Raw genomic sequence first — 12,973 nt, 5'->3', positions numbered from 1 at the left:
CATCCCTCCGGCATCGACGAGCCGAAATTCCTGCTCTACACCTTGCGATTAGTAAGTAATGTTGGAACAACAAGTGTGTAGTGTGTGAATTTTGTGAAAAAACTCAAAGTCCCACATTGGTGGGAAATGAGAGTTTTACTCTCTTTATAATATAGAGAGTGGGCTAAAGGGGTGTGGCCCTTGGGTTATTAAACAAACTTAATTTTTGTTACCGGTTTGTTTAATATTCAGTTACAAAACGTTTTACTGTTTTGGTTTAAATTTTTCCGTTACATTGCTTGATTCTCGTTGCTGTTTTACTGCTAAACGTTGCACCGTTACACTGATTTAATGCCTTGATTCTTGCTTAACGAATACACTAATTGCAGTAAACGTTGCTAATCTTTCTCCCGTTTTCATGCTTAAGCTGTTACGTATCTTTACCTATAAAAGGACGGTTCCAGCTTTGTTTTTAAATACACGAAAAAAAATACAGAAAACCACTTTGCAAAATATATTTTCTCTTCCTCTCAAAACAGTCGAGCAGTTTCTTTCTGATTTTCTGGTGTTCCGTTGTCCGGTGGTTCGGTGCAAAACCGCCGGTATTTTATACTTGTGAAAGACTGTTTTATCCTGGGGGCATCCGGTTTGGTACGAGCTGCTTGCACAAGTTTGAGGCAGTGCCGCGAATGTTCTAAAGAGAGCGACATAGTCCGCGACTCAGTCTTATTCTCGGTAACATTGTTCTTACTATTTTATTTGTGCAATTCCGTTTATAACAAGTAATCTTGCCTTCCTCTACATTTTGGGTAAAAGTTGGTTTGTTCTTTCTTATGTCTTTCTTGTATTATATTAGTCCCTTTTGAGTATTGTGTCTTGCTGTCGTCTAGTATGGTAAGCTTGGGGGTAAACTTTTTAATTGCACCTCTTCTATCACACCACTTAGATAACTTAGATGAAGATGACAATGATATTGAGGAGATCTTTGTTAAATTCATTGGGCCTGATGAGGTTGTCCCATATGTAACTTCCCTTAAAGGAAGTAGGCAACTCCCTTTTCAAGGAAGGTGAATGATAGAGTATATAAACTGATTCTGGTATTGCTGGTATTCAGAGACGAGATCGTTTATATTGCTCTCTGCCTCGGTGAACTCCATCTCTTCCATACCTTCCCCGGTGTACCATTGCAAGAAAGCCTTCCTCCTAAACATACCTGTGAACTGCTCGCTTACTCTCCTGAACATCTCTTGAATGGAGGTTGAGTTCCCGATGTAAGTTGAGGCCATGCTCAAACCACGAGGTGGGATGTCACAAACACTGGACTTCACATTGTTAGGGATCCACTCAACAAAGTAAGATGAGTTCTTGTTCTGAACATTAATCATCTGTTCATCCACCTCCTTAGTGGACATCTTGCCACAGATCATGGCCGGTGAGGAGTGAGCACGGATCGGATATCCGATCCGAAATTGGATTTTGGATCGGATATCCGTATTCGAAAAATAAGATATTTGATATCCGTATCCGATTCGAAATTTTCGAATATCCGGATATTCGGATATCAATCCGAAATTTTCGGATCGAATAGTGCGGATATCCAATATCCGACCCATCTAATAATATGAGTTTTTATCCAAAATTTTAAAAAAAAAAAAAATTTAAAAAATAAAGACCAAGGATTTCGGATCGGGTTGTGCTTTAGGGCGGGTTTAATCTTTTAGGTTGGATTCGTACCATCATCCCCGAATATCCAGTCATGGTTCCGGACCACTATGGAGTTAGCGATCTCCGTGATCGTGAATGGGTGTAAGTGTGTAACCTTCACATCGTGAACGGTTTACAAGTTTCTAAAACTTGTTGACGACTTTTTTGCTCTAGCTTTTTTCCCTGTGGACGCCACCGTGCTTAAATGCATGATCACAGTGGGGCTCAAATTTAATGTTTGAAATATTCTCTATACCGACACTTGGCCTTTTAACTTTTCGCCAAGTGTCGTGCCACGTAAACGACATATAAGCTTTAATATGACACCTTTAATGCTAGATAAACGACTTTAAGATAGATTTTTTAGGATAAAAAAGTTATTGTGAATTTTATTTCTGATAGAACTTTTAATTTTCCATATGAATAAGTAGATTGTAACTTTAAAAAATTATCTTATAAATATGTTATTTTTATATCATAAAATTTGTTTTAAAAAGTTGTACAAAACTAGATTCATTAATAATAAATTTTAATCAACTAAAACAAGACATCGAAACTTGGCTTTTCGCCAAGTGTCACATCACGTAGACAACAAATATGAATTAGTGTTACACACATGATACTAAGTCGGCGAAAATCTATCTTTGATATGTATAAAATAATTATAAATTTTAAAAAATGATTTGTTTTTATAAGCTAAACTTTTTAATATGATTATCATGTAATTATTAATCCATCAGTAGCAAATTCGAATAAAATAAATATTTTCCTCGTATATAATGTATATTTCTATGATATATATTGCACTTTTATAAAAATCAATGGTATCAAAAGTCAAGATATCGTAAATCAAAAGGACATTATTTGTATCAATAATACACTATATTTTAAAATTTAATTTGATAGATAGATAAAAAGTATTCTTATTAAAATTGAATAAACAATCTGGACATCGGAAACAAAACTACTTAACGATATAAAAACGTTCTTACCGGTGATAATTCTATTCATAATCTCACATTTCTCAGTTTTTTCTCTCCTCTCATTCCCGCTTTCTGAAAGAAGTAACATTTCCCGATCAAAATCCTGTTTTTCCATTCTTCTAGATTTTTCCTCCAATTACATTAAATCGTTGATCAAATTTCTTCACTTTGGGGAATAATTTCAGTTTATTAAGCTGTTTTTGGCAATGAATGACTGTTAGGCGTAATGTATCTGATTCGCCTCCTACGAAACCCTCATTTTGGGGAGAAATTCTGTAATTGGCATGTTTGAGGCAACGGAAATGTGTCACTTCAGTCTTTGTTACGAAAATGTTAGGGTTTCATCGGAGGCAGATTTGGTACAGTTAGCCGATTTTTGTGGAGTTGATGATGATGAAAGAAGTATGAGTTCGAGGAATTCACTGTAGGTAGCTGAAAGTTTTTATATATTTTTTTTTTGTTTGTATTTTAGGTTTTACGAGTTTTTTTTTTTTTTTTTTTGGTACCATTGCTGTGTAATTGACTCCTATGAAAGTGAATTGCATAATTTTGTCTTAATTGTGTGTTATTATGACTTTATTCGTATTCAGATTACGATTTTTTTTTGTTGTTATTTTGTGTTTGGAATGATAATGATCTTATTAAGAGTTTAGGGCTTAAGATACTGTGAGGCATATATTGGGGATATTGTGGAATAGAAACCTAGAAATGAAGTATCTGTTTTAATAGTGTTTATCAGTTAAATTACTCTTTGGTGTTGGTTGTGATTTTTGGTAAATTAGGAATTCCGAGTTTCGCATCGTGGACCTTTGTGGTTATTGTATTTCATTCGTGGGTGTAGTTTAGAGAGCTGTTGATATGAGGATGTAAAGTTGTTAACTTTGCACTTTTTATTGGTTTGTAGCCTGCCAAATATTTGTTATATTGTTAAGTATATAAGTAAAGGTTGAGGGAGTAGCTATGTTTGAGAGCAAGGTATTATAAGGCAAGTAATATTAGTACAACCCTTCCCTTTGTAAAAAAACTCAATTTTGACAAAATTTTGGGTCCAAGCAGAGACATTTTTTCATGGATGTATAGATTTTGTGGTTATTTATGTTATGAGAGTGGATGGGGCTTTTGAGGTTCTAGTGGCTATAAGTGGTTTATAGAAAGCTTACTTTTGAAAATAGACTTTGATAGTTCGATCAATATTGTGAATAAGTTTGTATCTTGGGAAACTTTTGAGAGGAACTTGAGAAGCCAAGACCATTATGTCTTGATGGCTGTTATATTTTGTTGTTTGTGAGTGTAAATGATGAGATGTGTTGGCTCAATGTAGTTATGATATGCTGAGAACATAATTGTGACGAGGGAGTTCCTGTTACTTAAAATGGGTAGTCTGTGTGTCTTTTGAACTGGAAACTTGATGATTTTGATGTGGAAGTAATAGGTATTGAACTGGATAATTGTGATGAGGAAGTTCCTGATACTTAAAAATGTGCTACTGTAAAGGTGAGAATGAATAGAGCTTGTAGACAATTGTCTTTTGAAGGGAATACTTGTGTTTGTTGAGGTTCGTGTTTTTCGGGAGGCGGTGCTTGTGTACTGGTCTTTTGGTTTAGTTGGTGAGGTGTTTATTCTGAGAGAAATATGATGCATTATATTGTAATATTAATTTTTTGAAGAATTCTGATTATTGGGATACATTCAATAATTTGGGAATCCTGGTTCATTATATTATGATGGTTGTAACTTTTTGTAAATTGTGGGTATGAGATGTGATAAGGGAGTTTGTGATACATTGATTGGGTGATGAGATCATTTGAAATGAATGTTTTAACTGAGTGGCTATCAATTGAAAATATAGGTTTTCAAGTTGGAAGTTGTATAGTAATGGATTAGTGTTACTTATTGGAGATTTTTTTTTTAAACTGTTAAGTAATGGCCTATTTTTAAGGTATGAATGTCAATAGCTTGTTGTAGGTTATCTGATTTCTAAGGGGAATTTAGGTTGCTGAGTTTTATGTTTTCAAAATTGTAGGTTTGTGTGTTGATATGTTGGTTTTTTTGATAAGGGTTTTACTTTTGAATGTAGTATGATGAGATGCATGATTTGTTACAGCAAGAGCTGTATGCTTTTGTAACAAAATGCGTTGTGGTACTCATGCTTTTATAGCTACTTGGCTTTGTCCGACATTTGCTTAGATTTTGACACTCTAGTTCTGAGGGGAATTTGAGATGCAGAAGTCTTGTGTCAACTTAAATGATTTAGGGTGTATGTGTCTGTTTTGATGTGAAGTGTAGTTTGGTGGACAGAAGTAAGATAGTTTTGTTCGTCAGATGTAGTTACAGCCTTAGACGGTAGGATATATATTATAGTTGCTGAAATGTATTCCAATTATTAATTTTATTTTACTGATATTATGTTAATAAATATAGTCATACTGTCTGATTACTATAGATAAAGGCATAAAGCTTATTGCAATGAGTAAAAATTTCAAGTATCCCATGTGCCATTTCTGTTATTGCTAATGTATGTTCATTACTGTTTAGAACTGTTGAAGTACTTTTCTTTTTCTATCTTTTTTTTTTTTTTTTTTTTTTGGGGGGGGGGGGGGGGGGTGGGTAGGGGGTTGTGGCTTAGACATTCAAGAAGTGTGCTTATTGGAATGAGTTATGAGTTGCTAAGTTTAATGTGCTCCTATGGCTGTGGACATTGGCTTGTTGATTTTTGGGTTTCTTTGATTCAGAGGTTTCGGTTTGATAGGAATGTGATGTTATGTTGCTCTTGAGTTTATTTACGGTGTAATAGTGGATTGGTCCTTTGAGGTACTAGTGGCTATTTTTTATGGTTTCTTTGATTCAGATGTTTTAGTTTGTGAGGAATGTGATGTTAAGTTGCTTTTGAGTTTATTTATTGTGTAATAGTAGATTGGTCCTTTGAGGTTCTAGTGGCTATTTTTTATGGTTTTTTTGATTCAGAGGATTCGGTTTGAGAGGAATGAGATGTTATGTTGCTTTTGAGTTTATTTATGGTGTAATATTAGATTGGTCCTTTGAGGTTTTAGTGGCTATTTTTATGGTTTCTTTGATTCAAAGGTTTCGGTTTGAGAGGAATGTGATGTTATATTGCTTTTGAGTTTATTTATGGTGTAATAGTAGATTGGTCTTTCGAGGTTCTAGTGGCTATTTTTTTATGTGTGGTTTATGACAAATTTATTTTGGAAGCATCCTTGGAGTAGTTTTGTGAAGAAATTTATTGTGGGAACATTTGAAAGGAACTGGGGTAGCCAAGTCCATAATATATTAGTGGTGGTTGTGTTTTATTTGAGGGTCTGAATGATGGCATGTGTTTACTTAAGGAGGTAATGATATGTGAGTAGAATTTAAATTGGGAAGTTACTGATACCTAATCGGGTTATTTGTGAGATCCTTTGAACAGAAAGACTGAAATGAGTGACTATTAATTGTCAATATAGTTGCACATGTTTGAAGTTGTGTAGTTGATTGATGATTTTATTCTGGAAGGCTTTATTGGTATAAAGTGTTATTTATAGTGTATAACATACTTTCTATGTCAAGTATTGTGCTATATAAGGGATGAGTGCTAACAATATGTTGTAGATTAGTGAAGTTCTGAAGGGAATTTAGGCTGAGTATGTGTGATTTGAAAGTGGAGGTCGTGTGGGATCTTTTGGTTATTTGATGAAGGGGTTTCCTTTCTGAACGACGTTTGATGATATTTATGATATAGCAACTAATACTTGTTTAAAAGTACTTATTAGGCTTTTTCCATCATTTGCTTTGCTTTAGATTATGTAGTTCTTGTGGGAATCTGAGATGTTGAAGGCTTGTAAACTTTAAAGAAGGCTGTATATGCCTGTTTAGTCTAATTGATTTAAGTGTTGGTTGGTGGACTGAAAGTGTAAGAGAAGTTTTCATAATTAGCTATAGTATAGTTATAGTCATATACGAAGATTTCAAATTATATATAGTGATATGTATTTCCAATTTTTTCTGTAAACTTTGGTTGTTATGTCTAGAAATATTGTCCTACTGTCTGATTAAAGCATATTGCAATGAGGAAGGTTCCAAAGTGTCCCATATACGAAGTACTTTTAAGGTTGATGTGGGCAAGAAAGGGTTTTTGTACCTTTAAAGGATTAAGAACAATGAAAGTAATTTTTTTATTTTTATTTATTTTTTTTTTTATTTTAAAAAAAAAAAATCTTATTATCTATGGTGAGTATTGTGCATATTGGAATGGAATGTTGTTAAGTTCAGGGATTTCTTATTGTGGTGGGCAGTGGCTGTGTAATCTTTGGGTTTATCTGACCAGTTGTTTTGGTTTTGAGAGCAATATGATGATATATGCGTTTGAGTTTTTAATAATGGTGTGAGAGCGGATTGGACTTTTGAGGTTCTTGTGGCTGTGTTAATTATGTGTTTTATGAAAATTTTAGGAAAAATTAATAGGTATTATGGAGTAATTTTTATTGTTATAGGGTGTAAAATACTTCTGCCACATGATGTGCTATTTTGAAGTTATGATACTTAAGAGTGGAGAAAACTTGTAGATTTGCTTGCTTTTGCTGGAAACTAGGTTTTGCTGAAGGTGGTGGTTCTGTTGGTTTATATGTTGAGGGGTCTCATTTTTAGAGGGATAAGCTGAGCAAGTTATATGAATCAGGAAGCTGAATAATATTGCCAATTTTTTTTGGGGTATTGAGGTTTGTAGAATTACTTTCTGGGCTTAGTCCAAGTTAAGAATATTGAGTTGAAGCTGGAAGTCTTGCTGATAACCGAAAAGAGTTTGTGGAAATAAGTAGATTGTTGCCTTCTTTCATATGCTTAATATTAAGGTTGTATTTATGAGATGTCACTTGGGAGATTGTTTTGATTTAATTACATATTGGCTCATGAAATACTAAAGCCTACTAAGCCATAATTGTAAACAATTTATGTTTATGGGCTAAGGCTAGCAAGGACAGTCATATTTATTTAAAGGATGCCTAAATACTTTATCTCATGTGGTTCGGTCTGAGAACTTTGAATAGGAAGGCCAAGTTGGAGATTTTGATCTCTAAATGAGCACAACTACAAAATTTGTTAAGGGTAGATTGAACTTGTTGTGTTTCAAGGCTTGGGGGTTATTTGTGTTGAGGATAGATTATGGGTAGGGGACATGTCTTATAGATGGAAATTTACACATCTACCTCTGAACGACTGTCTTGATGTCCGTATACATTGTATGCCAAGATAGAGGGTTTTTTACGTGATACTACCTCCTTTTCAGATGATGTTTCTGTTTTCGTAAATCGATACAAGTTTTTGCAAATATTTGACCGCAAATATCTTTAATTTCATACTACCAAAAATTATAAAAGTTAGATATTAATAATGTACTCACCAAGACGAATCAAGTTAGATCCCATATGATTATATTTGTTCTTATGACCTTACTAAATCCAAATACGTTAACCTAAACATGTAATAATGACACTATACTAATTGTATTATATACTTGTAGTTGTAGTAATTTAATTATCAAAAAATGCTTGTAATAATCTAGTTAAAGGCTTGTTTTAGGTACTTCTAAAGCCTCTTTTGGTGTAGGAATATACAAATGAGCCAAAATCATTAGATGGAGCAAGAAAGTGTATCCATCTCTATGTGTATGACTACAAACCAACAGTAGTTTAATGAATGAAGTAGGAACCTTCCTCCATGGTGAACCTCTCTGAAGTCTTATTCCCTTATTGATTCCCCCAATTTCCTCTAAGACTATAAGTGGCACTTCTCTACTCCCCACAAACATATCTTTGTACATATCTACCTCTGAACGACTGTATTGTTGTCTGTATACATTGTATCTGTATACCAAGACACAGGGTTTTCTACATGATAATAAAATTAATTTATCGGACTTATTTATAAGTAATTAAGAAGTATTCCCCTCTTATTAAATACACAGTACTTCTTCTGTTTTTTTAAGTGCTCTTACTTTTTCTACTATATATATACAAATTAGTTTTTAACTTTTTCTTAACACTTGTATACTATGTATAATAACTTAACAATAATGTTATATAATATTGGTGCCGCATTAGTCTCAAATTTATATTTTTATGATATTAATTATATATTTTTTTTTACTAATACACACAAGTAAAGATATTGATAACAGTACAAAATATATGTACCGACATGCATAAAAAGTGCTAGAGTGTCACTTTAAAAAAAACAAAGGGAGTATCCATCAGCGTCAATCCGAACTACTAAGAATTAAATAAATCATTGTATCCCAAGGAAGTTTTTAGGTTTATGACCTTACTAAATCCAAATACATTAACCTAAATAAGTAATAGTTAATGACACTATACTAATCGTTTTATATACTTGTAGTTATTTAATTATAATAAAATACATACGGAGGATAATTATATAGTTAAAGGTGTGTTTTTAGGGATGGTAATCCAATCTGGATTCGAGGAAAAAAAATCCGCTCCGAGTTTGAGAAAAAAGTAATCCGAGTCCGACTATGAGTCGGAGGAGGGTCGGAGTTGGATTCTACAAAAAAATCCGAGAAAAATATCCGACTCTGACAAATGTTCGACTTCGATGGATCGTGCATTTGGGTGTGGGTTGTGGTGGCAATGGGTGTGGGTTGCAAAGGCTTAAATGTCCCAATTTCTCAAAGTATATTGAATAATTGGAAAAAACTTAGGGTCGGATCGGAGTTGGAGGTCGGATATTGAAGTCGGATCGGAGTCGAAGTCTCGGAGTCAGATGTCAGAGTCGGATTCGAAGTCAGATTTAGCCTCTGACTTCCTGCAGGGTCGGAGTCGGATTCAGAATAATCCGTTCCGAGTCTGACCCGTTGCCATCCCTACTTGATCCGAGTACTTTTGAAGGCTTCTTTGGTGTAGGACTATACAAATGAGACAAAACTATAAAATCGAGCAAGAATGCTCTAAAGTGCGTCCATCTCTATGTGTATCAGAATAATATAATAGAGATATTGGTACAAGTTACATTCGTTTATACTTTTTTTTAATAGAATCAACATGCTATACTATATACTGGTATCTAATTGTCTTGGCTGCGTTGTTCATTTCCCAAGTCCTATCATTCTGCTCCATTAATAGTATTATACTCCACTAATCTACATTAAACTTAATTAGTTGACCTATTGCAGTCTTCAACTACTACAAATAATTTAATTAGTTTAGGTACATAAATGTGTGGTACTGATAGCCCGACTAATTATTTTATGTTCAAGGCGCATCCACGTACTATGTACGAAGTTACATGTGTGCAGTTGTTGCTCTAATTTAGTAGTGGTCAACTCTGTCAATGGTTATTTTTTAATTAGATGCTCTGAAAAACTCTCTAAGTTATTGTTAGTGAAGTACAATCATAATCTTCTTGACCGGTTTTTAAAATGTTCCATTTGTCTTTCATTTATATAAAGATTTATCGAATAGCTGATTGGATAGCTATAAAAAGTGATTTTCATACGAAGTATAACATACGGAAAACTTGTTTATTTTAATATGTGTAAGTATTCAAGTTGCCTTTCCTCATATATACTACGCCTTATTATTGAGGATAACAAATCATGCAATTAATTCTGACTATAAAAGGGTTACCCTACTACTACAGTTTTACTAACAAAATGCACCCAACTAATGGATGCTCTGTATTTAGCCTGTTGGAATTATAAAAGGGTAACCTTACTACTACATTTTTACTAACAAAATGCACCCATTACTAATAATGGATGCTCTGTATTTAGCTTGTTTGAGTTATACTAGCTAGAGTACAAGATTGAGCTACTCATAAACAGAAATGTATAATCGAATATGGCTCATTCAATGATTCACTATTCAAGTTCGAAACTTTAGTTAATTTTGTAATGACAAACTTTTGACATAATTAGCTTAAAAGTTATTTACAAACGTATTATTTCATCTACAACCTCACCCGAAAAGAAAAAGTACGTAACAAACATGTCAACCTAACATAGTATCGAGTCAGGTCGAGTCGAGTCATAATAACCCACAATTATTGTCATCAACATACATTGGCCTACCTACATAATTCTTTATATGGCTCCTTAATAATGAAGCAAAAACGCGTAAAATTTAACAAGATCGAGTAAGTGCATAAATTTTAGTAGTACCTTTGTTGCTAGTATAGCAAGACAGTGTGAGTTGGAGGTTACATATCTTACTACCTTCCTCACGTGGATACTGATTCTAAACAACCGACCAATTTTTTTAATTTTTGCAATTTAATTCCCTCATTTTTTGTACCCCGTGTTTACAATTGGCTCCAGCTGTTACTTTTATTATTTATCCTGCCCATCCATTTAATTATTTATGTCATAAACTTTATAATTAAATTTTATCTATATATACCCCGTTTTTTGTTACACTCTACACTTACCTCCAAACCAAAAAATATCACACTATTACATAGTTTGTTAAAGAAAATCTAACAAAGAAAAAGATAATGAAGTTTTCAGTTCCAACTTTGGTTTTAATTTCTCTTGTTATAACTTGTGTTTTCATTGAGATTACTGATGCTGTTTCAGCTGCTCCTATATCTTCTCCTACTACTTCTCCTACTCAAGCCCCTCCTGGAGGTACTTCTACTACTAGCTTTATAATTATCTTGTTTTGAGTTTTACGTGTTTTAGTGTCGTTGTAACTTGTAAGTAGAGCTGATCATCGATTGGTTGAACTTAAAAAAATCTGCTCATTTTGAGTCAAGGGATAAGGTTTGAAATTAAGAGTCTAAGACCAACCTATATGGTGGTAACACTACTACAAAAATAACCAAAGATTTGAAGACATTTAACTTCATCTTTATTCATATATATTTAGTCAACGAAATCACCGGAACACTTTGACTAATTCTTTATTTTTTTTAATTGTAAGTAATCATCATTAGCATGAATTAATCTTATATTATTTTATATAAGAGTACACACTAGTCATAATAGGTTATGAAAACAATTTCAGAGAGTAGACCATCACTTTGACTGTTTTGACACTAAACTTAAGTATAAGTACACTTCATAAACCTACGCCGCACAATGGTATTTTTTTAATTGTTCTAATTCGCTCAAATTTAGTTGTCACATTAACTAATTTTGGATAATCGTATTTACAGTGCCAGGATTTTGTGCGGATAAATGCGCATACAGATGCTCAAGGAATCCAAGGAACTTATGCAAGAAATTATGCATGCATTGTTGTAAAAAATGCCAGTGTGTTCCCAATGGTCCTTTCGCCGACAAAAGCCAGTGCCCTTGCTACAGAGACCTCAAGAACAACGAAGGCCAATCTAAGTGTCCTTAGTTTTAATTTAGACCAACAAATCCTATGTATCTATGCTTAATATCTTTAATCCATCATTATAATCCTTAATGCTTAGTAATGGTTATTAGTAAGAAATAATGATAATTATATATATAGGGCATCATATATATTGATTGTCGTCTGCCCATAAATTATTAAAGATTTAGACAGTTGTTGTCATATGTTGTGTGATAACTAGTGTCTCGTCTTGTATCTGTCGTTTTGATTTATTGGTTTGATGATTATCATATTTTTTGTTGATCTTATTATGAGCTATGAAAGTTTGGATGTAATTTGATGTTTATAAAGTTTGGTTATGGCTTTATATGCCTTATTTATATTAAATATTGAGTGTATTGGTAGAATAAATTTTGTGTAACCTGAAACGTTTGATTGCTTGATTGTTTAAATCAATATATACATGTATTAGTAGTGTGACAATAATGTGAAAATGATAGTGAACTAAACGTTATGATATCAAGTAATCAAAGAACGGACAACCACGAACTTCTTTGTTCTCTCTCATGTTCATCCCCTTCTCTCTCTTGTTCTTCAGATTACTTCGACTTTTTTCTTTCACTAATCAAATTAAGATTTGATTTTGTTTTTCATTTTTTGTGTTTGATTTGGAGGAGTATAAGTAATTTTGCCTCAATTTCATTTTTTCATCTGGTTCATTACCTTGTAATTATTTTTATTTTATATATAAATATATATATATATATATATATATATATATATATATATATATAAATTAAAAATCGCCACTTGAGGCTTGTTTGGCATTATTTTTTGTTTTTAGTTTTCTGTTTTTTTTAAAACCAAAAACCAAAAATCAAAAACAGGAAACAAGAAAAAGGTATTTCCACTTTTTTGTTATCAGTTTTCTAAATTATCAGGATTTTAATAAGTTTGACTAATTTTTTTTTCATTATATGACATATCATATGATTTTGA

The 12,973-nt window shown here is 32.9% G+C and overlaps 2 protein-coding genes across 2 annotated transcripts; one reads left to right on the top strand and one right to left on the bottom strand.

Moving 5' to 3' along the window:
* Positions 1-1,037: 1,037 nt before the first annotated feature.
* On the bottom strand, positions 1,038-1,768 carry LOC110687713 (tubulin beta chain-like). The gene has a single exon (XM_021864334.1). The coding sequence runs from the start codon at positions 1,590-1,592 to the stop codon at positions 1,038-1,040; it is 555 nt and encodes a 184-aa protein (XP_021720026.1). The 5' UTR covers positions 1,593-1,768.
* A 9,303-nt stretch (positions 1,769-11,071) lies between these two features.
* LOC110688017 (peamaclein-like) lies at positions 11,072-12,361 on the top strand. The gene is made up of 2 exons (XM_021864681.1): positions 11,072-11,298; positions 11,829-12,361. The coding sequence occupies exons 1-2, from the start codon at positions 11,166-11,168 to the stop codon at positions 12,014-12,016; spliced, it is 321 nt and encodes a 106-aa protein (XP_021720373.1). The 5' UTR covers positions 11,072-11,165; the 3' UTR covers positions 12,017-12,361.
* The last annotated feature ends 612 nt before the right edge of the window (positions 12,362-12,973 follow it).

This window comes from Chenopodium quinoa, unplaced genomic scaffold, assembly GCF_001683475.1.
Source record: "Chenopodium quinoa cultivar QQ74 unplaced genomic scaffold, ASM168347v1, whole genome shotgun sequence".
NCBI classification, from domain to species: domain Eukaryota; kingdom Viridiplantae; phylum Streptophyta; class Magnoliopsida; order Caryophyllales; family Amaranthaceae; genus Chenopodium; species Chenopodium quinoa.
The sequence above is the reverse complement of the archived record's forward strand: the minus strand, read 5'-3'. Positions and strand labels throughout refer to the sequence as shown.